The sequence below is a fragment of the Mustela nigripes genome, chromosome 8 (assembly GCF_022355385.1).
Source record: "Mustela nigripes isolate SB6536 chromosome 8, MUSNIG.SB6536, whole genome shotgun sequence".
Lineage (NCBI taxonomy): Eukaryota > Metazoa > Chordata > Mammalia > Carnivora > Mustelidae > Mustela > Mustela nigripes.
The window spans coordinates 83,625,277-83,651,728 of NC_081564.1; the positions used below are offsets into that span (position 1 = coordinate 83,625,277).

At 37.5% G+C, this 26,452-nt stretch overlaps 1 protein-coding gene across 1 annotated transcript in view; it reads left to right on the top strand.

Moving 5' to 3' along the window:
- Positions 1-26,452, top strand: part of DOK6 (docking protein 6) — a 380,026-nt gene that overhangs the window by 104,294 nt on the left and 249,280 nt on the right. The window contains exon 2 of the mRNA XM_059409807.1: positions 5,968-6,075. Coding sequence (XP_059265790.1) covers positions 5,968-6,075 — 108 coding nt within the window. The remainder of the gene's footprint in view (positions 1-5,967; positions 6,076-26,452) is intronic.

Genomic DNA, 26,452 nt, shown 5'->3' on the forward strand with positions numbered 1-26,452 from the left:
GACTGCTGAAATATCAAGAATAACTTACTGAGACAAACATGAATTGAGGAACTTTGTACTGTGGACCTTGAAAATGAAACAGCCAGCTATTTTACCAGCAAAATAAGTTTATTTGGGAATAGCAGAGGAATTGCAATTTGAGCCAAGCAAGCTGCAGTAAACCACAGGCGAGTCCAGAGAACAAAGGAGAGGAACACCTAGTTGGGAGCGAAAAAGGGACTGTTGAGGGGGGCTGTTATAATGAACAAGTCCTTTGGAGTAAAGTGGCTCTTTATTGGCTGAATTGTGACCTCTCTCACTGGCTGGGCTGTTGCCAGGCAAGGAGAAAATCTTCCTTTTCTCTGCTGGGGGTACTGAAGTGCAGGCATCTTCCTACTGGGAATGATTGAATGATAGCGTGTGAGAGCTCCCCCTTCTGGCCTTTGACTTCATTTTAAAAGAGGTGGGTTTTTGTTGTTATTTTTTTAAAAGATTTTATTTATTTACTTGACAGAGAGAGATCACAAGTAGGCAGAGAGGCAGGCAGAGAGAGAGAGGAGGAAGCAGGCTCCCTGCCAAGCAGAGAGCCCGATGTGGGACTCGATCCCAGGACCCCGAGAGTTTATGTGGGAATAGCAGAAGATTTGCAAGTCAGGATAAGCAAGCTTTAGGGAAAGCAAGTCCAACTGCAAAGGGGAGGGACATTGCTTTAGAAAGAAAAAGGGGTTGTTTTGATCAAAAGCCCACCGGAGGAAGGTGAGAACGGTCCAGGTTGATGACAGCTTTTCATGGGTGGAATTGCCAGGCAAGGAAGGAAATGTTCCTTCCTCCTGTTGGCGTGCTAAGGCAGTGTTGGACGTCCCCAGTGGTGCTTCTCTTCCTGTGAGGTCTGTTACTGACCACCAGTGGGAGTAGGTGAGAGCTCCCCCTTCTGGCCTCCTGACTCCCATTTTAAGTGAGATTTTTGTGTATTAATTTTCATACCGCAAAATACCTGGTCAGCCATCTTCAGAACTGTTGAGATCATGAACAGCAAACAAACAAACAAAAAAACAGAAAAGACTAGGAAACTATCAGAGATCAGAGGGGTCCAATGATACAGGACACCTAAATTTAATGTGGTATCCTGGATTGGATCCCTTGGATCCCCAGAGTAAGATAATGGTGTAAACACTAGCAATTTTTAAGTAAACTCTTTAAGTAATAGTATTATACCAATGTTAATTTCATAGTTTTTGGAAAAATGTACCACGGTTATATAGAATGTGAATATTAGAGGTAGCTGGGTAAAGTCTATTTAGAAACTCTGTACCATTTTAGCAACTGTTTTATTAATCTAACATTATTCCAAAATAAGAAACTAGTAATTTAAGGGCCTCTGCTTGGTAAACATTCTATTAAATCAAGTCTTCAACAATAATTTTTATCTTTATGTGGTTGCCTCTCTTAATGTAATAGCAAATAGATAATATATTAATGAAAATACCCACTCTTTTTTCTTTATTACCCGTTATCAGATGTATTCCATCATAACACTGAGTGCCAAAGTGGAAACACTTATGCTTTCCAACTTATATTTAACTCATTTTGAAATTTTAATAGAAAATAACTGTAGTCACACAAGATGGGCATTACAGTCAGTGAGTGTGTTTCTGTAATTCCATGAATATCATAAGACTTCGTTTGACATCATCATGGTTCCTGAGCAATGGGCAATAAAGTGCAAAGCACGTAGGAGAAAGCATTCTTCTGTAGGAACAAACAGAAACCATATTACCAGGGATCTGGTCTCAATTCCATTCAAAGAGAGTCTTCCTACTTCAGCTAGGATTCTAAATCCAATAACAAAAAAGAGATAAATATTGAAAATCTATATACATCCCACTTTGCAAATGATACTCTAGTCTGGTTCATGTAACTTGTTTTCACTTCTAAAATATTGCTACCACTGCAACTACATCCATTACCAATCACCACCATTTTGGCTAATAATAACAAAATCCGAAAGGGTCTGTCTTGGTCAGCTTGGGCTGCCATCACAAAATACCACAGACTAAGTGGCTCAAACAACAGACATTTGTCTGGAGGCTAGAAGTCCAAAATCAAGGTGCCAGCATGGTCAGGTTCTTAAGCGAACCCTCTTTCCAACTCGCGGATGGCCACTAGCTCACTGTGTGTGTGGGAGCACAGAGAGAGACAGAACAAGCTCTGTGGGGTTTCTTCTTACAAGATCACTTACCCCGTCCTGAGGGGCTCACCCTCATGGCCTTATCTAAACCTAATTACATTCCAGAAGGCCCCATCTCCAAATTCCATCGCATTGGGGGTAAAGAATCTAACATGAGAGGTGAGGAGGGATGCTTAGTTAGGGAGGGAGGTTAGTTTAATCCATAGCAGTGGTTCAGAACCCAAGAGTTTCAGATAATAGTATGAGGACTGAGCTTTAAACACATATTGTAGATACTTTCTGTGAGCTATCTTATTAAATCCTCAAATAGCAACTTCATGAGGTATATTGATCTGAATTTATAGAAGAAGAAGTTGGGTTTTAGAGAAGTTAAAATAACTTCTTGAAGACAAAGCATTTGAAATATAGCAGAATGTGCACTGAAAATCAAGATATGCTAGCTAAAACACTGTATTCTGTATTCTTGGGCATTGCAATAGAATACCCTCAGTTCTATTGCATAGGATTTACACTAATGACTGCGTGAAATGATTCATCCTGGGCAAAAATTAATTCACACTGTATTGTAAAAGGAATAATTTTAGAAAGAGAGTAAACTCGTGCACCTTTTTCTGGTTTTCAGCTGCATATTAATCAATGCGAACAGCCATATCCAAACCATTGTGAAATTAACAGGACCTCGTTTTCATTGAAGAGTATTTAGACAGTTTGTCTGTAAATAGTGTGTATAACATAGTCCCCATAATTATTGGAATTATTTGAAACCTTTAAAATATGTTGGTAGAAGCAATGATTTTTACAATATATGTAAATATCCACAATGGCTATGGGTGTGCTGAACAAAGTCTGCCTCTAAGAGCACGTTATCTGTTTTGCACTGTACTACCGTCTGTTAGTGCATCACTTCTCTATAGCCTTACAAAGCCATGAGCTGTGTCCATTTATTTCTATTCACTGTCACAACAACCCTATGATAGAGGCATTATTTTCCACCAGCTAAGAAAAGTATACATGCTCAGAGGCTCGGTGACTTGCCCGAAGCCACACGGCTCTCACAAGGTGTGGAGCTGCAATTCCAAGTCCTGGTTCCACAGTCCGAGTTTCAAAGATCATCAATGTATTTATTTTTATTTTTAAAAATTCTTATATGGTGTTCTAATTGTTCTGACCGCAGAATATTTGGGTCTGAATATTCTGGATCTGAATTTTGTTAGAATTGTACGTCCTTAGCAAAAAAGTGTCCTTGCATATGACTTTGTCATGTGTGGCAAACTGCCCCTGCTTTGTAAGGCCAAGGAGCCCGAGAAAGGAGCCGCCCACGTGGAGAGCCTGCCGTGCACGAGGGTGCGGGCCCATCCTGTTGACTCTTCCTTCTGTCCGGTGAGGCACCCTTCTCTATGAGACATTAAGTAGTTTGTCTCGGGTTGCACAGCTAGTAAACGGCAAAACCATGATGTAAACCCGTCTGTTGGATTCCAAAATGCTGGGCGAGGTCATTGCGAGGACTTTATTGTCACCAGCTGACCTGAGAGCTGGACCTCACCCGTCCCCATCCTTGGAGGGTACCTTCCGCCCACCCTGCCTGTAGGCAGAGCCCTATCAAGCCCACGGTCTTGGGAAAGCAATGTGTTGTTGAGATCATCTGCACTGAAAGTGACTGAACCCTGTGAAGGCTTCTCTATGGGCTTTTAAGATTTGACAGGAGGGGCAGAGCGAGGGCTGCTGAGCTGTGCTTGTCTTGTGGCCGCCCAAGACCAGTCTTGTATGGGAGTTCCCTTGCTCGTTAAACTTGCCACTCCCCAGCCTGGGGTGGCCCGTCTCAGTCTTGGGTTTCTCCTTGCCCTTTGTGTAAAGGGGCCAGTTTCAGACCTCACCCAGAGAACTCCCAGATTTGCAAACTAACATAAAGCTTTATTCATTTTCCATTGTACAAATTGCCTTTTCTTACATGTTTTCCTTTTCTACATTTATTACCTTAAATTTACTTAAAATATAAATACCTTTTTAAAGTTTAAAAGCAGAATCTATAATGCTAAATCAACCCACGTAGAATCAAAGCCAAGCAAGGCCTACGCTGGTATTATATTATAATCAGTATTCACATGTTTTTTAAATAGTATTTTACTGTGGGGGTGGAGACCAGTCAGGGTCCAAAAAGTAACAGAATGAGCTAAACACACGTGTGGAGGAAGGGACAGCAGCAGACCTGGGCGGGGGGGCGGGATTTAACACCCTATTTGCAGGTGTGTGGTTAGGAATCCCATCACGGAGGAGGTGCATCTCTATCCAGGGAGAGAAGGAGAGACGCACAGACCCGACGCAGAGCTCAAGGCCATCCTTTAGAGGCTTTTCGAAGGTAGTAGGACAGAAGCTAAGAAAGGAGCAGGGGCAAAGTGAAGGTGTGGGCGTTGGCGCTCCGCTCGCCGTGCTTCTGTGAAAGGCCGCCTACGGACCTACGCCAAGAGTTCCCTTTCGCATGGGAAACACTGTCTTCTAGTGAGTAATGAACAAGGAAATCCTATCTTAGAAATGATATTATCAAAATTATAATTTCTGTAAGAAATTCTATTATCTGGCTGGTGTTAGAAGAGAAGGGGGAGGGAGAGAAGCAGAGGAAGGGGGGAAGGGAGGGAAGAAGGAAGAACGGGCAGGAAGGACGGACGGACGGACAAGGACGGACGGACGGACAGACGGAAGAGAGAAGGAAAGAAAACCAGAGGAAAGGCGAGGAGGGGAGAACGAAGAAGAGAGGGAAGGAAGAGACACAGTAGAGCAACTTTGCAGTTTTGTCTTCCCTCAGAGCATTTATTCATGGCGTTAGAGAAGGTCGACTCTGGCAAAACTGTGCTGCATGTTAAAAATCTTAAATTGTGGCCAATTTGCATTTCTAGACCTCTCCAGTGACTGAGATGAGACTCATTTTATGACTTTGCCTTAAATGTACCTGGGGAGGGAGGTTGACAGAGGGGCCAAGTTGCAAGTCCCATATTAATTGGTCCTTTGAAACAGGGGCAGAGTCCAGGAATGATGGTGTGTGTGTGTGTGTGTGTGTACGTGTATAATTGGTGGTCCTGCTTTTTTACTGAAGAGATATGTGCTCAGACAGAGGTGTGTGCAAATCCTGATACTGTCACACTGTTTTTATCCTAAAATGGAGATGAACTACCCCATGTTGTAGGTATGAAGATCAAATGTGCATATAAATGTTTAGATGTAGTCCATAGAAATAAGCATTCAACAAATGCTAGTTACTGTAAAGTATAAAAGGGCAAGGCAGATGTTTCTATTATAAAAGCACCTATATTCCTGCTTTCAAAATTAACATATGAGCTTTGGGTCTTTTAAAGTAAATTAATCCTACAAGGTAAGTTAATTTTTAGATGTGGTGATTTTTGAAAGACAGAAAATTGAGCATTATGAAAGTGCTTAATCTTACAAGTTGTGACTGCATTATCATGGAAAACAGAGGATTGCCCTGTCCCTGGCATGCTGAGATAAAAATTTTATATGGTATTGATACCAGATGATTTAATTAGATTAAAGACCATTGAAGCCAGCACATTGAAAACCTCATAAGATAAAATCTTTGTACCAAAAAAAGTCACTTTTATATTAAATATTATATTCTTAAAAGTTTGCTATAATTTTAATGAATAACCTGGTTAGGGCTCAAAAACTGTTCTCTCTCTAAATACATTTTTAAAAAATTTCTTTCCAGTGGATTAGTTGGATAAATAGATTCCTGGCATTACAAAACTCATGCAAAATGATAGATAATCAGATCCTTCCTTTGCTTTCAGATTTTCAGACGATGCTGGTTGGTTTTCAAGAAGGCTTCTAGTAAAGGACCCAGAAGGCTAGAAAAATTTCCGGATGAAAAGGCAGCGTATTTCAGAAACTTCCATAAGGTAAGCCCCAGTGTTCGGAATCACTAGGGAATAAGCAGACCCTTGGCAACAACTCGTGGAGACATTTCTTTTGATTGATGAAATCCGCAGGGGCAAAACTGCATGACCAGTATAAAATGTCCCTGTTTTGATGAAATGCAAAAGTTATTTTTCTCCTTTATTTTAATCATCTGCTGTAAATGCCAGTGGTACCTCCGCAAAATGAAAGACTCATTTTTATTGCTACTTTGCGAAATGAGATGACTCATAATTCAACCACATCATTTCCCAACGTGCTGAGTAGACGTTTTCCCTCTGTTCAGGTTAATTGTGCATTTGTTACTTTGATTTAAACTGTGGGCAATATTTAGGAGATAAAACTTTGGAGGCTGGTGTTAGCTGTGCTAATGACTCTGCTAATGTGCACAGTAGTTGCTGTTTATAGCTTTAACAAGAAAGGATCATCAGATAGGCTGACGTGTAGGAGGTAGCCATACCATCTATGAATTTTGATTCATTCTCATGAATCAGTTTACTAAGGATGGAAAGTATGTAGGAAATACCCCATAATGATGTTAAAAATGCTGCCTAAAGTTGTCTTTGGTAATAATACCAAAATACAGTTAAGTATTTTATAATCACGTGGAGAATTCATGGTCAGAACTCAGAATCGTGAACCGGTAGGATGGTTGGTTGGCCATGCCTCAGTAAGCTCAGTAAAGAATCTAGTTCCTCACGGTTGGTAATACAGAGTAAGTTACCGTGAATAACATAATGATTTTGTGGGGTTTATTTTATGGGATATGTATTTTATGTGTATTCCTCCTTTTATTAAAAACAGAGTGCTTCCTGGGGCGCCTGGGTGGCTCAGTGGGTTAAGCCTCTGCCTTTGGCTCAGGTCATGATCTCAGGGTCCTGGGATCAAGCCCCTCATCGGGCTCTCTGCTCAGCAGGTAGCCTGCTTCCTCCTGTCTTTCTGCCTGCCACTCTGCCTACTTGTGAGCTCTCTCTCTAATAAATAAATAAAATCTTAAAAAAACAAAACAAAACAGAGTGCTAGCCTGGGGCTGGGGGGTGGGAGTGATAACAGATACAGCACAGAGGATTTTGAGGTCAGTGAAACTATCTGCTACGACACCATCATGGTGGATGTATGTCATCAGACATGTGTCCAGACTCGTAGAATGTATGACACTGAGAGTGAACCTTACTGTAAAATACGGACTTTGGGTGATTCTGCTGTGTCAAAGTGGGTTCATCATCTGTAGCAAATGTCCCGCTCTGCTGTGGGCTGTGGGTGATGGGGGAAGCTGTGCATGTGTGGAGGCTGACGGTGGAGGGAAAGCTCTGGACCTTCTGCTCAGTAGGGCTGTGGACCGAAGAGTGCTCTCCAAAATAAAGTTTATTTTAGAAAGTAGATTTTCCTACCATATTTCCTAACTAATTCTATTACACAAATATCTAGCAATCATTTCTATTATATTCGGAGCTCTATCTGAAGGCTTAGCATTTGAATTTCTTTAACTCTTTATGAGGTATTCTCTATATTAATATAGAGAATCCAAGTTCAAGTTCCTATCTGCTCAGACCCAAACGCAGGAACCTCCGTGAGAAGGAATCCCAAGTTCAAGTTCCTATCTAACCACTTACTGGCTCATGGAAGTTTGATTTTCTCATGACCGCGTGTTATAGTACCAGTCTCTTCTGACAACTGTTTGAGATAGACTGTTAAAGACCAAGCAGCTCAGTGGCGCCTATTGTAATTATATGAAAAAGTACAGGAAGTTCTAAAGGTTTACTGGTGTTTTGTATTATGGTTATGATCATGGCAATATTTTTAAACCTGATTTGATGAAAAACTGCAAAGTGGTGAAATATGAGTCTGTGACTTTAGTTTTTGGGTAAAATTTTGGAACGACTGAGCACACGGTTTACTCTGGATTCCTAGGCAGAACCCCTGCCCGCTGGTCAGGGGCGGATGCGGGCTGGAGGCTGGCCAGGCACTCATGACTCAGGCACAATCCTCAAGAAGGAAAAAGATCATCCTGACAAATAGAGTGTTGAGGAAGACCAAGAATCTTAGTCACTTTAGTGCAGATGCGGTGAGAACATCTGAGATGGACTCTCTTATCAACTTTCACGTAAATCACAGTACCATGAACCACAGTTACCATCCCATATGTTAGATTTCCAGAACTTACTCATCTTACCCTCTAACCGGTGGTGATGCAGATGTTAACCAACCTTGTTTTACTAATCATTTCACAATGTACACATGTATCAAAAGATCACTTTGTACACCTTAAACTTACATAATGTTATATGCCAGTTATGTCTCAGTCGTAGAGCTGGAGTAAAAAACATCTCAACGTTGCACAGTGGGTAGGATTGTAGGCTCTGGCATCGAGCATCCGTCTTTAAGAGCCATGTGTACTTGCATAGGCTGTTGAATTTCCATGTACTTAATTTGCCTCATCTGACAGATTAAGATCATAATAATATAACAGATTATGACGCAAAAATGATTATTGTAGGGGATGAAATAGTACTATAGGAGTATAATGAGATTAAATATAACAAGCTCTTATTAATGAATTAAACTGTATAGCTAAGTACATAAGAACTTACTTGACATCTAGTAAATGGCAGTAAACATCAGCCGTTTGGAGTCCAGGCTAGGTGTGATGGTGACTGGGGTGACCATGTTAGTGTTGGAGGGAGAAGGATGCCTTCCGGACATGGTCGGTGAGCGCCGACAGGATGTACTTTGGGATTAGGTGTGGGCTGTTAGTGCAAGGTAGGGGGGACTCACGGAGGCTCCTGCGTTTGGGTCTGAGCAGCAGAGAAGAGGGTGGTGTGGTTCATGAAGCAAGGGAGACGAGGAAAGCAAGTTTTGAGTAAAAAAATCACAAGCCGTCACTGACCGGATATAGAAGAAATGAAGAGGAAGGAGGAGGAGCCGCTGTGTCTTCCAACCCCGGGCGGTGGAGGGGTGGTCCTGCCCTTAGAGACGGGGACCCGCTGTGGAGGGGCAGTTCTCCGTGGGAAAGAAGAAGGTGTTCTTGGCACGTGACGTTAGGTTTCTTTACGGTATGCAGAGAGATGGTTTCATTCAACAGTTAGAACTGCAGCCAGACTTACAGCAGGTGCACAGGAGATCTGCTGAATGGGGATGTGAAGGTGGTGTATATTAATGCCTCTCTGAGAGCTTGATCAGTGCAAAATAAAACGCTTTCCTCTAAAAGTCGTGGGATTTGGTACCAGCCTTACAGTGACATTCGGGGAGTTTTTGATAAACTAATTTCAATTCTAAGTTTATCAAGAGTTATAAATCAAATAAAAAATGCTGACATTTGACTCAAAATGAGTCAATCCAAAAATGATGGAAAATTATTAAAAATGGCACTTAAAAGGAAATGCAAGTGGAATAAATGCTAAAATACCAAACAGTAAAATTTATAGTAATTATTGAGACTGTTTAACCAGAACTTCCCAACTGAAAGTTTTAACAGTTCTAGAGAGAGAATTGTTTATGTTACCAAAAGAGAAAAGTATGAAGAATACTGACATTTGAAAAGGGAAGAGAAGAGAAGAGAAGAGAAGACAGAACATTTGAGGCTGTGCGACGTCCTCGTCCCTGAGGCTGCCCGTCCCTATAAACATGCCACCCCAGAGGTCAGATGGCGTTCATTTGTCCCAACCCTAAAAACCAGCCATCGAGGCAAAATAGCAGTCACAAATGTTCATGATATTTTTATCCTGGCGTAGACTTTTGTTTCTACAAAATCAAAGTGTGAACCATTACTTCCCATGACTTCTTCCATGAATCCTTTTTTTGAGGAAAGCTGTAAGTTTCTCAGCTCCCTCTGACAGGTGAGTAAGGGGAGATCTCTTTATGAAAAGGCTGACCTATTTAAAATCTCTCTTTTCCTTTCAGCAGTTCATGCTCAGTTCAAATCTTGGCACCCCAGAATTGGAAAAAAAAAAAATCATCTTCATTTTCAAGATAGCTTAAAATAGTCTAGTCTGGATTTCCCCAATTGTTCTATTTATTAATTATTAAGTATTTTAACTTGTGATTATTCAGTTGTCTTGATACACCTTAAAATTTGCTGTAGCGCTCAATAGCAATAAATCAAAATAATCCATCAAGTGAGTGAAATGTGTCCAGCCTTAGTGAGAGGCTTATGAACAATAGCTAAGGACATAATTATTTCTTTGCCAGCTTTAACTTTGTGCTGTGCTCTATCTGGAACATACATATTGTAAGGCTTATGAGTATTAATGGTCCCATTTAGACATTTGATATGTTTACTGTGAGAGAGATCTTGCTGCATAAATCAATTTTTATATGAAACGGCTATAAAATGGTATATACTTTTTTTTTTTTTTTTTTTACCTCTTGGTAGAAAGAAATTTGAAATTCAAATCACTAGCTGCTGAAGGAAGTTATTAAAAATGCATTAGGGTTGAAAATGTAGCTGTATATAATTGTCATAACAGATATTCAAAACAAATTTATCCTCAATGAAAACTGAACCAGAGCAATTTACATAGAATCAGCTAATAAATTTTCCTTAATTTTCTAAGCAGATGAAAAAGAAACAGTTCATAGAAATTTTAATAAAATAAATATGAGTGCTGTCTGTAGGGAGGAAAGTATAAATAAAATCCCTGAGAAGGCTGAATGAAGATAGAACGGTGTGAATTTCCTAGGATGAAGACTACATGAGCGAGAAAAGCAATGTCTGTATTGGGACCAATCTTATTTCTAAATCCCCTGCAACCTGACATTGAAAACATCATTTTGTTCTATCCATTTTACTCATTTTTGGAGTTGTCGGTATTTATCTTTATGTAAAGCAAACATCTGAGAAACTTGGGGAAAAGATGAAGACATCCTTATGGAAAACAGCCACCTGGAAGTAGAGCATATCCATAAAGTTAGGAGCAAAACCATTGATTTGTGTATAAACAGCCCACATGAACAGTGTGTAATGTTGAACACTTTCATTTTCATTCCAGTGGCTCTCTACTTGGATGAGCACACACTTGGTGTGATGCGAAGAGTGTTCAAAGGTTTGGTGTCTCTTCAAGTGTCTGCTGGAAGGTCCCAGAGTGATAATCGTTCACATTAGGGTATCATTCATTTTTTTGTTCATTCATTCTTCATTCATTCATTGATTCATCTATCTGTAATAATCTCTTATCTTGAAGAGGCCTCAGGGTTTTTTTTGTTTTGTTTTGTTTTTAATTTTTAGCATAGGCTCCTGTTAACACACACATTGGTTCTTGGGACAGTCACACGTCAACCCACAATCATTTATTTATTGCTTTATTCATAGTATCTGATCACATGCTAATGACTCAGAAAAGAGTCCAAGAAATGGAATATGAAAAGTTGGTTTTTGTGTAGAATGAAAAGAAGGGGTAAAATGCTCCCAACACGCCCCTTTGTGGTGTCTCTGGCAGAGATGCGTGGGATGTGAGAACGGGCAGTTCTAAAGCCGGAGACGGGCGAGAGAGATCAGGCGACAAGACCCACAGCTGGAGGGCGTCCGCGAAGTTGTGATTGCAAGACAGTTGGGAACTTCCGAGTTAGACTTCATCTTTGTCATATTTGAATCAAGGTCCATTACAATTTTACAACATCTACGATATTTCCAATAAGAATCACTCCGTGCAGTTTCAGGATGCCACAGAAAACAGATCACTCGGCAATCAGAATTTTTGTTGATAACCTATTGCTCCGTAACAGATATCTGTTCAGTAAGAAATAGGCATCCCGGTCTTAGAAAACATCCGTAAGGCCAATCTGGGCTTGACTTAGAGTATATAGAAGTATAATTTATGTTAGAAAAATTATTGTCTTTATCTGACTTTTTGAAACTATCCAATTGTGTGAGAAGCAATCATCCATAATGGTACTACATCAGAAAAAATGGTAATATGAGTTAAACAATATCTTTCTCTCACTCTGCTATCTGTAAAATGCAAGTAATAGCATAGCTCACAAAGTGAGGTGATAAAATCTCACGTGAGCTACTACGCGGCCCGTAAAACAACTATGGTTGTACAAGTCATTTCTGCCTCAGATTTTGCATCTATGAAACCGGGGAAATAACTCATACCAACTTTAGAACAATTTTGAGACCAATTTGCATGATAAAGTAACTTGTAATTTCAAGCACGTCATTTTATGTGGTCAATCAGATAGTAATTTGAGAAGGACTCTTCAATAGCACAACCCCATTATGACTATTTCCATCATTTGTGAAGCATTTTTATGTTTATTTAATGGATTTAGATCCAACGCTCTTTACTATTTCAGAATACCGTCAGTGCATTTGGGGTTTTAAAAATCTCTTTTCCCCAGCGTCTGGCTAATTGTGCAGTATCTGACCGATGCAACAGGAGACATGCTTATTGCATAATGTTCCTGAGAATAAATTGTTTTTCTGTCATTAATGGAACATTACATTATTCCACAAATAATGAATGCATATTCATTTATGAATTACGATTTGAAAAATATTTCCATGAGAATTCATTCTCTTAATACTTTTACCTCACCATAAATATCTATCTAGAAACTTTTATTTTATAAAATAGCAATGCTGTTTTATATTTACTTAATTTATATAATATTTTAAAATATTAAAGCCTTTATATGGCTAATACTTCTACACAAAAACGGAGATAGAATTTGAATATGCCATCAACAATCCAAGATTAAAAATCAGTAGCAGCCACTAAATTGATTTTGATTAGAGAACAATTTCTTAATTTAGGGAACCATGGGTTTTGAGATTCAGTGGAATCATCAGTTTTGATGATAACTGGTGCATTTGTTTTACTCAGCTGTCATTGTCACACATAACGTGACCTCTGGCAGAAATGGTGGAATTAGGGAAATATAATTTTGTTTGTTTGTTTTGTTTTGTTTTGTTCTGTTTTTGTTTTGAGACAAAGAAAGAGAGAGATCATGTTTGCTTAAAAATACAACTATTTTCTCCTACTTCTCCTTTTCTCTCATCTTTTAATCAAGTTAATCGTATTACAGATGCAGTGTACTAGAAAATTAAATTTTAGCCTGATTTGCAGTAGCCTGGAATTTTCCACTAATCCTTTCTATCCTTTCATGAGAGGACTGTCTTGATGTAAGCTTGGAGCTACCATGATATTCTCCTGGTCTTCGAGCTGTACAGCCAACTCTGAAAGTGGTCCAAAAAGTCAGCTTTTCTTTTATTCCTGTTCCATTTTGCAAATAAACCAATGTGGTTAGACCCATCATTATTACCGAAGGTTGAAGTTCCATCACTAACAATAATTAAGGGACAGTTTTCATTTTCTGTTGTTGTGCAACAAATTACTACCATTTCAGGAGTTCGAAAAACGCATGCTTCTGAGCTCACTGCCGTATGGCTGGTTTCTCTGCTGGGGATTTCAAGGGCCCTGAAGTTAGTTGCACTGAGTTATCTCATGGCTCTAAAGAAAAAAAAGTCTGCTTCAAAGTTCCTGATGCGGTTGGTGATTTTAGTTCCCCAGAGGTGCGAGACTTGCTGGCTCCAAGAAGGGGCTGTTCTCAGCACGGGAAGCTACCTGAAGTCCTTGACATGCTCGGCTCTTTCCCTCTCCAGTACAGCACGGGCATCACACACTTTTTCCAGCTTTGACTCTCTGCCTTGTCTTTTGTGACCAGCTGGAGCAAGAAACCCTACTTTTAAAAAGTTCCTATGACTAGGTCAAGTACATTGAGAGCCGCTGTGCTGTGATCTAACTTCAGTGGTGTATCATTTCAATTTTCAGGGTTGTTTTTTGTTTGTTTGTTTGTTTGTTTGTTTGTTTTTAATTTCTGGGTTATTTTTAATTTGGGAAGGAATTTTTTTTAGGCTGGCAAAGTGAGACAGCCGTTTTCCTTCATGGTGTGTAGGAGGTCTGTCCATTAAAGACGTTGTATTTGAAGTGAAGCATGATGCGACTTGGACATTTCACGCGTGGGGTTTCATTTAATGAAGTGCAAACCCGACACCCATCTGTAATGCACTTCTTCCTTTCCCATCTCCACCCTAGAGATCACTTGTTTACACTTTGATCACTTTTTTACACTTCCTGCAGTTAGACAAGTACATTTCTGGCTAATGAAATGTAAATTTAAGCCTGCTGGAAGGGATAGAAAGGATTTGGGGGTTCTGATATGGCCAGCAATATCCCTTATTCCTTTTCCCTAAATGGAAAACATGATGGTTGGAAATGCAATAGCCATTCTGCGCCCAGGAGGAGATGGGCATAAAAGAAATGTGAAGAGCAGGACAAATATTTGGGCTTGAGATGCTTCCTCTAATGTCATCAAACGACTGAACCAACACTAATAACTGCCTACTTCAGAGTTCTTAATGTGAAAAAAAATGGGTCCTCTTTGTTCAAATCAGTGTCCAGCAAACTTTTATCTGTGAAGGGCCAGATAGTAAAAATATTAGGCTTTACAGATCCTAAGGTATCTGTTGAAATTCTTCAACTCTGCACTTAATAGTACCTTAAATAGCCAGAGACAATGTGTAAACAAGTGGTTATGGTTTTATTCTGATAAGACTTTATTTATACAAATAGGCGATAGACCACATTTGGCCCAGAGGCCACAGTTTCCATCCCCCAGATTTCAATCACCATTAATTGGGTTCTTCTATTACTTGAAACTATATATTTTTTAAATTTTCTTAAAAAAATAATAATGTTGGATATCATGTCTAGATGCTCTAAGTCTATAGAGAAACCTTAGCTAAACATGATTGGTAGTTAGCTAATGGGTCACACCTAGAATTGGTCACAAGCTTAGGAAAGTAACCCTGATCTCCTTCAGCTTTTTTATATTCTTTGGAATGATGTATATTAATGATCATCCCAATACTCTTTTCCACTCTGTGTCCGTTATTAGAGGGACATAATTAGGCCCATTAGTTATGTTAAGTGGTATCATATACCAAGCCACAGACAGCCAGGCTGCAGACTAATTCAGAGCAGGGGTAAATTGTAATAGGCATGTAATTGTTAATAGTGGTTGACTCACTAGAATTTCACACATCATTCAGTTGACTTTTTGGGGGGTGGGGGTGGGGTAGGGGGTGTGTATCTTCTTCCTTCTCTCCCTCCCTCCGCTGGACTCCGGTGCAGATTGAGTTCGTTGTATTACTTGATGGCTGCGATCATCATCCCTTTCTGTAATATTTGATCACTTATCTTCTTCCTATCCTAAACGCTCTTTATTCCCCTCCTCTATAGACAATCATCATAAGTCTGATGGGAGACTGTAGGATTCTTATAAATGTGTACTGTTGATTTCTTGAACATGTACTGCATTGTTAATTCCCTTAAGTACTGTTGTGTTATAACTTTCCGTGTTTCTTATTTTTATTCGTGCTGCATTATGGCTTTTAAGACCCATCTGCATTTCTATGTGTCCATTTGCCGGTCGCTTCTGACTGCTACATGGTACCCTATAGTTTGCATCCATTATATTTTACTTTTCCATTTTCCTAGTGACAGAAACTAGATTGCCAGAACTTCTCATTATCTCAAACAGTACAGTAATTAAGATTTTTGTACTGTGTTTTTATGACCCAATGTGAGAAATTTTCTGGGATATATAAAAAGAATGAGATCGTTGTGTTAAGGATACATGAATACTTAAATAGGTACTGCCAGATGACTTTCCAGAATGCGTCTCCATTCTTCACATGCACAGGGTGTGTGAGGGTTCTGCATTCTCACATTCTTATTGATTCTTTCCATTATTTACTGACTTCTCCAAATCTCGTGTGTGTAAAGCGATAAGCAGTTGTGTTTTAACATGCATTTTCCTATTCCCAATTAATTGAAAAATTCTCCCTCTGTCTGTTTGCTTTCAGGGTTTATTCTTCCAGGAACCCCCCAGTCCCATTTTTTGTCCACTTTCCTACTAGAGTTCCTGCATTTTTATGGCTGTTTTGTAATGTTTCTTTGTCTATTCTAAATATTAGATTACTTTACTATTAGACATTGTAAATAATTTCTCACCTCTGTTATCGGTCTGTAACTTTATGGAGCCCTTCATGAAACCAAGATTTGCAAATTTGGATGTTTTCAATTTTTTTCATCAGTTGGGCTTCATTTGGTCCCTTCCTTAAGAAATCCTTCCATCACAAAGATATGTTATCCTCCATTTTATTCAGTTCGGATTATGGTTTTGCCTTCGATATTTTTGCCTTTCATCTATCCGGTATCCAGATTTGGATATGGAATTAAGAATTCCATTTGTAGAAATAGTTGGGGGTGAGCTTTCACTAGTCCATCTATTAAACTTCCTATCTTTTCAGTTATGACGGCAGCATACATGACGTGCATTTTCCTCTGATTTCTCTGTTCTGTGCTGCTTGTTTGTCCTAGCGCTAGCCTGGCTCCTGTTCTAGATTACCGTGGTGTCACACCGCGGGACATTTGGTGAGACATTCGCTCCCCCTACACTCAGTTCTCATTCTCTGATGTGACCCTGGCAAATTGTCTCAGAACATGTAATGTTCTTTTTTTATTCAGCTACTCTTTTATTTACATTTTTTCTCCAACAAAATCCCTTGATAGTTTATTATTTTACTTTAATTTCTAATTAGTGCTATTAGTAGAGAAATCCTGTTGGGTGTGTGTGTTTACTATAATTTGACAATATTGTTGAATGCTTTTGTTGCTTCTAATACTGTATTTTTCTGTTGACTCTGTTAGTGTTTATATGTCAGGAATGATTGCATGGAAAGATTGATAGTTTCACTTATTTCTTTCCTTGTTTTCTTTCTTTCTTTCTTTTTTTCCTTTCCTTACTCCCCAGGACCTATTTACATTAAGGCAGGGATAGACAGGGTACCTGCATGTTTCTGCTAATAAATGAAATATGTCTAATGCTTACATATGAAGTAAAATATATTTTTGTATTTAACCTTTTAAACAATGAAAACTCCTTTCCTTTCTTGATATAGCAAAAGTTACTTTCTCATAAAAGATGTTATATCTAATCAATTATGTAATATTTTACCTACTGAGGTAACCATGTAATTTTTTTCTCATGTAATCTATCAATTTTGAGAAATACATTTGGACGCTTTCTGATGTAAACTATACTTTTACTCCTGAAATAAACCTTATTTACATGTTGGGATTTGTTTTTCATTAATGACTTTTTTGGATTTTTAATATCTTATTTTAGGATCAATATTAGCCCAGACTCAGAAAGCAAAAGCAGATGTTTGCTTTTTTTTTTTTCTCTCTCTTGGAATAGTTTGCAGAGAGTATTAATTAATCATACCTTACAAGTTTGGTAAAGCTCAATTATGAAGGAGTCTAGAAATGGGCTATTAGGAGATGAGTATATTGTTTTGTTCAAGTTTTCTAATGTTTTTTCTGCCACCATTTTGGCATTTTATTTTTTTCTAGATATATATCCTTTCATCAGTGTTTTCAAACTAATTAGTATTTATTTGTTTTCAAGCTTCTTATTAATATTTAGATTTTTTGTTTGTTCAATTTTCCCCTTTTCATCTTGTACTTAATCCGTCTCCACCTTCTCTCTTTTGCTTTCACCGAACTCACCACAAGTCCCTTTTACTAATCCTTTCAAACGGACCTTTTGCTTTCATGAAACTTCTCATTTTTTTTCTTCTTCATTTCAGTGATTTCTGCCATTGTCTTCATGATGTCTTTATTTATTGAAATGCTGTTTTTTTAACTTTTTCAGTTGAATGCCTGAGTTCATTCTTTTCAACCTTCTGTATTCATGAAAAATATTTTTAAAGACATGTTTTTATGCACTTCTTTCTCATTTTCCCTCAAATCTTAATATGTACTGTTTTGTTGTCATTAAAGTGTATCTTGTAATTGAACTGATAACTTCCTTTGTAACTCAGATGTTCTTAGAAATGTGTTATTCCTTATTTATATATGTAGAATATTTAATCATCCATTTACTATAAATTGTAGTTATATTATATTATGGGTGTATACTGTAATTTATATAGCTTGGGCCTTTTGAGTTTACTAATACTATTTTATCATCGGATACCTGTTCAATTTTTATAAATAATCCATATGTGCTAGGAAAAAAGCATATATATGTTTTGTCATTGATAGTAGGTGTGAGTGTGTAGGTCTATATAAACAACGTAAAATAACTTGACTACATTGATTTTATTCGGCAGAACTTCCATCTCTTTGTTTATGAGTGATTAACTATTCATCTCCCTGGTGAACTGTCAGATAATTTTGTCACCTGTGGTTATAATTTGTCCTTTTTAAAATTAGTTGTTTTTTTAAAAAATTTTATTTATTTATTCCACAGACGGAGATCATAAGTAGGCAGAGAGGCAGGCAGAGAGAGAGGAGGAAGCAGGCTTCCCGCTGAGCAGGGAGCCCGATGTAGGACTCCATATCAGGACACTGGGATCATGACCCAAGGCGCAGGCAGGGGCTTAACCCACTGAGCCAACCAGACGCCCCTAAAATTAGTTTATATATATATATTGCATATCGTGGAGCTGTGTGGACTTTTGATTAATGACAAATTTAAAAAAGAAAAAAGAAACACATATTTAATACTTTTTGGTAGGTCATGATGAACAGTGAAGTATCCTTGCTTTTTAGGAAACTAGTATCTTATTAAAGAAATGGGGCTCTACAAATTTTTCTGATTTTTTGGTCATTTTTATCTTCAGTTAAGGCTACTAACTTTGTAACAAGTGGAGCAATTTATCTTCAAATAATTCTGTGTAATTTTATTAGTTTTGTACGGCTGGCCTAACAAACTACCCCAGACTCCATTCTGAAAATGACAGTTATTCTCTCACAGCTGGACGCTGGAAGTCAGAAATTCAGGTGTCAGCCGGGCTTGCCTTTTCCAGCCTCTGGGGGCTCTGGGTGTTTCTGGGTCGTGGCATCATCATTTCCGTCTTAGCCTCCACCTTCCCATGTCCACCATGCCCTTGTCTCAACCTTCCCTCCGCTCTTCTCCTGTAAGAACATGTGTCATTGGATTTAGGGCCCGCTCTGAATCCAGGAGGATCTCCTCCAACGTCCTAATTCAATTACATCTGCAGAGAACCTTGTCGCAAATAAGGCACATTTGAAGATTCTGGGGGTTAGTTAAGACTTCAAGATATCTTTGGGGAGCTATTTTTCAACCCCATACAATAATGAAGGGATTTAATTTTGTACATCTGCTAAGAAACATTATCGTAGCCAGCTAGTTGCTGTTAGGCCTGTGTAGTAAAATTGTAACTCTCAAAATAAGAATGGTATTATAGCTGACTGAGCTGTTTCATGCCTTTCTGTTCTTAGAGTCAGTGAAACCTATTATTAGACGCGCTAAATGTATACTGGGGAGAGAGGGAGGAGGTTGAAGGGGAGGGAGTGTAGGCGGGGAAGTGCAAGACGGAAGGAGGGACGAAAGACACAAAGAAGTACAGAGATTTCCTGTTTTAGGGTTTATTTTCTTATGTATTCGTTTTCTGCATTTCTTAGACCTGAAAAGAATTTATGTTTATGTTTTTAAAATAGGCCACCTGAAAATAATTTAGGGGTAATAAGGTAGTGAGTTTTCCAATTATTTCCTTTGTCATCCTTACAGTTTGAGTCTCTACTGTAGTTGAAGACACTTTCCTGTAGTAACTTCTTGATTAGCAGTTATTTGCCATTAATAAATAACATAAATTGGTGAGAAGAGCACTAGTCAGAGAAACAGGAGGCATGGCCCTGATTCTGGTCATTGCTTTAACTTACTGTGAGATGGCCACCCAGATAGGGATGGTCGCTTCCATTGTTAAATGAAGAAATCCCAGCAGTAAGTTTGCTTTCTTAGTTAGGATGTTTTGAGCTGCAAGTAACAGAAAAGCCAGATCAAACGACTTACAGCGGAGTACTATGACAGATGACAGCATGGCTAGAAAAAGAAACTGGCTTTAGGGCTGGTTGACTCAGTACCTCTTGTTCAAGAATGAAAATTAAAGACCTGTTTCCCCACCCCCATCTCTACCCTGCTGCCCTAGGATTGCCCTCCTCTTTAACTGGTAGAATGATAGCTGTAGCATTCCTGAATTACGACATCTGGACAACACACTGTTGAAGAGGGATGGGTTTAGCCCAAGGCTATATTAGAAAACATTCATCAGAAACCACCAGAAAGCTTCTGTGCACATCTCATTAGTCATATTTCAGTCATATCCCTTTTCCTAAGCCGGTCATGAACAAGGAGACCATCAGCCGAAGAATAACAAGTCCTACCATGGTACTTGGGGTGAGAGATAACCACTGGGGCACTTGAGCTGTGTGAGGCAAGGGCAGAGAGCTGAACAAAATAGCGTTCAGATATGAAGGAAGGAGCTGGAACTGTATGCTGTATACACAACCAATGGTGACTATCATAGTTAATTCTAGTTCTACTATAATTCTGTCTATAATCACTCTTTTCTAGATGATGCATTTCATTATGTCATTGAATATTTACGAGACCTTAAATTTTTCAAAGACATAAAAACAAAGTTTGTAAGTATTGATAACACAAATGCTACAGTAGTCAAATAGTAAATGTTGGAGGACTATATCACAGCACATAATATCAGAGCATGGAGACATGGGGGGCTTAAGGAATGAATTATATTGATTTCCTTAGTATTATACATTCATATTTTTCAGTGGCAGGAGACAAATATAAAGAAGCAGATGCTGGAAAAACTGATGTAAATTCTACTAGAAAGAAGTAATTATAAAATTTCTTTGGAAATGATGCAGTGTAGTGGATATAATGTATAGGGTAATACCAATATTTAAATTCTTATTATGAAAGCTTAGGACTTAAGCATGGAGAGATTGAGATTTATTAATTGGAATAATTTTAAAATTTAGTAAAATACCCATCTACTTTTCTTACTAGAAAAATAAGTATTCTTCATTCTAATGAAGTGATAGAAGTGATAGTGAATAAAGTTAAATGAATAATAAATAATAAAGTTAATAAAATAAACATTCTGTTAAACCAGTTTCTAAAATGTACCATCTTGTTCTCAAAAATAAAAACTTTGACTTAATTAAAACAGCCAGATTAGTAAAATACCAGGATTAATAGAATTATTAGTAAATTAGTAGAAAAGAGAGTGCAATCTATTGTAAATTCATTTGATTCTACTTTTAAAAAGTCTGAATGTTAACTTGCTTTCACTTTTCAAAATACAGTTAGAGCATTTAAGTAGGCAAATATCCAATCTCAATTGTCATGATAGCAAATTGATAAAAGTTAGCTTAAGGGGCGCCTGGGTGGCTCAGTGGGTTAAACCTCTGCCTTTGGTTCGGGTTATGATCTCAGGGTCCTGGGATAGAGCCCCACATCGGGCTCTCTGCTCAGTGGGGAGCCTGCTTCCTCCTCTCTCTCTGCCTGCCTCTCTGCCTCCTTGTGATCTCTGTCTGTCAATAAATAAATAAATAAAATCTTTAAAAAAAAAAAAAAAGTTACTTTAAAACGCAAAGTAATTTCAGTGTACGTGCCTTTTCACCTTGATCCTTTACTCATGTTTTAATTGGGTTATTTGGGTGTTTGTTTTTGCTATTGAGTTACACCCTTGTACATGTTGGATATTAATCTCTTAATTTGTTTGCAAGTATTTTCTCCATCTGTAGATTGCCTTTTCATTTTGTTGATTATTTCCTTTGCTGTGCAAAAGCTTTTTTATGAGTACCATATGATTTCGTGGAATCTTAAAAAAAATAAAGAAAGAAAGAAAGAATCAAACAAAAAGCAGAATCATACTTATAAATACAGAGAACAAATTGATGGTTGCCATAAGTGACCGGGGTCAGGCGATGGGCAAAATGGTTGAAAGGGAGAGGGGGATACCTACTTCCTGTTACGGAATGAATAAAAATCTCGGGAATAAAAGTGCAGCATAGGGAATATAGTCCATGGTATTGTAATGGTGTTGCCTGGTGACCAATGGGAGCTTCAGTTCTGGTGAGCAGAGCACAGTGTACAGAGTTGCTGAATCACCACGTTGGATACCTAAAACTAATGTACCATTGTGTGTCAACTCTACTCAAATTAAAAAAATAATAAAAATAAAAATAATTAAAAAAAATACTTCCAAACACACTTTATAAGTCCGACATTACTATGATCGCAAAGCCAGACACCACAAGGAAAGAAAACTACAAGCTAATATCTCTGATGAATGTAGATGCAAAAATCCTTCCTAACCTAACAAACCAAATTCAGCAACACATCAAAAAGACCACATACCATGTCAAGGTGGGATTTGTTCCTGGGATGCAAAGTTAGTTTAACATATGTAAATCAATCAGTGTGCTACACCACATTAAGGAATGAAAGATAAAAAATACACAGTCATCTCAATAGATGCAGAAAAAGCCTCTGACAAAGTTTAACATCCAGTCATGATTTAAAAAAAAAACTCTCAACTAAATATGTATAGAAGGAAATTTCTTTAACAAAATAAAGATGTTTATGAAAAGCTCACACCTAATATCATAATCAGTGGGGAGAAACTGAAAACTCTTACTCTAGGATCTAGTTGAAAACTGGGATGCCTCCTCTAACCACTTCTATTCTACTATTCTACATATTACAAAGTACTAGAAAGAGCAGTTAGACTAAAAAAGGCATTAAAATCAGAAAGAAAGAAGTAAAATTATTCCCGTTTGTTGATGACATGATCTTATATCTAGAAAATCCTATAGACTCTATTAAAAAAAAAAAATCTTAAAACTGGGGCACCTGGATGGCGCAGTGGGTTAAAGTCTCTGCCTTCAGCCCAGGTCATGATCCCAAAGTCCTAATGTGGGATTGAGCCCCACATGAGGCTCTCTGGACTGCGGGGAGCTTGCTTCCTCTTCTCTCTCTGCCTGCCTCTCTGCCTGCTTATGATTTCTGTCTGCCATATAAATAAATAAAATCTTCTTAAAAAATAAATAATTAATTAATTAAAAAAATCTTAAAACTAATCAATGAATTAAGTAAAGTTGGAGAGTACAAAATCAGCATACAAAAATCAGTTGCATTTCATTATACAAACAGTGATCATTCCAAAAAGGAAATCAAGAAAACAATCCCATTTCTAATAGCAGCAAATAAATAAATAAATAAATAAATAAATGGAATTTATAAATAAATAAATAAATAGATAGATAGATAAAACACTTAGAAATAAGTTTTAACCCAGGACGTGAAAGATCTGTCATTGAAAACTATAAATCCCTGATGAAAGAAAGCAAAGAATATCCAGATGGAAATATCTTGTGTTCAGAGACTGGAAGAATTCGTATTGTTACGATGCATATACCACCCAAAGTGATATATAGACTCAATACAATCTCTATCAAAATTTCAATGACATTTTTCACAGAAGCGGTAAAGAAACAGTTCTAAAATTTATATGGAATCAAAAAAATCCTGAATAGCCAAAGCATTTTTGAGAAAGAAGAACAAAACTTTAGAAATCACACTTGTTCATTTCTAGTTATTTTGGAAAATATAGTAATTAAACTGTAGTAATTAAACGGCATAGAAACAGACACATAGGCCAATAGAATAGAGAGCCCAGAAAAACAAATATATTTTTATGTACACATGCAAAGAGATGAAACTGAACTCTTACACCATATACAAAAATCAACTCAAAATGGATTAAAAATTTAAATGTAAAACCTAAAACCATAAAATCCCTAGAAGAAAACACAGGGGAAAGTTACTTGACATTATTCTGGGAAAAGACTTTTTTGTTTTGTTTTTCTGTTTTGCTTTGTTTTGTTTTAAAATGACACCAATACCTCAGGCAACAAAAGCAAAAATAAATAAGTGAGAAAAGTAAATCATTGTATTCTTAACACCATGGACTTCCCCATATAAATAAATATACAAATATGTATGCTAATTTTATTTTTATTTTACTTAAGAATGGCTTGATGAGAGAGTAAAGTGATTACTTTTATGAAATCTAGATGCTTAAGTACATCTTTTTAATATTCTGTCGGGAAAAAATGGCAGGAACTCCTAAAAAACACTTCTGCTATATACTGACGTGCAGTGGTTTTCCCCAGTAGGAGGAGTGGCAGGATTGTTGAAGTTACAGCAAAATAGTTCATTTCTTTTCAAAGAACACCTGCTTTAAAGATTGTCATTGAGAAACTGTGGTCATTTGGATTTGGGTGTCAGACATTTTCTCAAAAATGAACCCATCTTTAAGGAAAACAACTGACAATATTTATCAACAATGCTAAAATTTAAGGTTTCAAGTGAAAATTGGGGAACCCTCTGTGCATTTTGGAGCACGTCAACTTCTCAGAACTTAACTGATTTTTGTGTGGAAATCGAGGTCGCTATTAATGAATATTTTTATATTAATAATGAAATATGGCAATGTAAGATCTTCATAACTCAGCACACCAATATTTTCCCAATGACCAAGGCTGAAAATAGTTTTGTGGATTTTAATGCAACAGAGTGTAAAAGCATATGACGTGACTCTGCATGACAGTAAGCTTTAAGAAAGCGTTGGTCAAGTTTGGTAGATAGAATCAAAGACAAATATCCACAATTGGCTCAAATGCTCTTAAGTTATTCTTCCCTTTTACGACCTCATGTCTGAGTGAGGTCTTGTTTCTGTATATGCTTGATCAAAACAATGTATTGCATCAGACTGAATTCAGAAGCAGGTATGAGTTTCAGACTATCTTCTGTGAGGCCAGACATTAAGAGTTTTGCAAGAACGTGAAAACAGTGCCATTCTTAACCTTTTTGGGAAATTTTTTACTCTAAAATAGTATGTGTGTTATCATGCAGTGAGTTTAGGATTATTTCTAAACACACAAATAAACATTTAATAATTTATATTTTAATTTCCCTCATGGTGATCATTGATAGATACAACCCACGTGAGTAAAGTAGGACAGGGGAGCAAGTCTTGGGAGGTGTCTCTGTGTAGACAGACAGCTTTAAAATCCAGGTGCCCTGTCTACAAACTTGTTGTAGAAATACAGATGTTGTTCGTCTATGCTCCTTTAGCTCTGTTTTTAATTGTTTCATAGGGTTTGTCACTGTTGTTTGTGATCTTCTCACCCCAACTAAATTACGAAGTCCTACAGAAAAACGTTATGTGTTCCATCTTTGAACTTTCTGACTTTATCACCAGGAATTCCTTAGGGATTCCTCCTCGGAATGAAAATTAAAAAGCACCAGTTAGCAAAGTCGTTATTTAGGTATGTTTATATGTGGGTTTTAATTGTATTACTTAATAAGACCTTTACATTACGGACCATGGCATTTATTGACTTAGACCTGAACAGCCTGAATCTTCTGAAAGTAACTTCCCTCAGATTAAATTCTGCTCATTTCATATTTATTTAAAGTAACTATCTCTTTTATTAAACTTTGATTGTATTTTGTGCTTTTATAGCCATGTGAATAATCAGGATATAGAAATAAACATATTGATACATATTATTGAAATGCTCTAGGAATTCAGAATTTTAATAAATGTTGATTATTTTTATATCCCATTGACAGGTTTTAGACTAATACAGACATGTTTATTTTGAAAAAATAATGAATAATGTTATGCTTAAAATAAATTAATTAATTAAAAAATATTTTAAGATATTCATTTTAATGAATGAATTTCTTTCATTCATCTAAGATAACACAGAGTTCCTTCCCTGGTAGTAAGTCCACAGAATACTGAAAGGGAAAAGTGAGGGGAAGAGATTCAGATATATTAGATCTTCACCTAAGTTGTTGTGATTCAGAATACTTTTTAAAATGTATTTTGAATTAAAGAAGAGCAGTTCTGGAGCTAACCTTCTTAAAACAACTTCTGGTACGATATGACAACATTTTATAATTTAGTGTAACACTTGAACGTCCTAACCAAGACAGCGTGAGAAGCAGAATTTTGTCCTCCTCATGAGTATTTGCTTTCCTGGCATCTCTTGAAGGTCAGAGCATAGACTGGAGTGCATAGCATCACACTACTGATCAGCAACAAAGAGTCTTGCACTGTTCTGGAAACCAGTGTAACAGTGTCTGCTTGAAGAGGTTGTCTGCATTTCCAAATGTAAATTTTACAGAAGAGCAAACGCGGTGTTCACAATACCTCATCTGACAGATTGCCTAAGGCACCGAAGTTAGAAAATCCCTAGTGCCTGCTGCATTTTCTAAACTATTCATTAATTTGTTTTGTTGATTTTTGGCGTGAGAGAACAAAAAAGATGGGACCCACAGTATCTGTTCTAATATTCTTTTATATTTGTAAATAAAATACTTGGGAATGGCCCTTGAGGAGAATAATAAATGCTTTTACGATATTGTTTTGTACAACTGGGT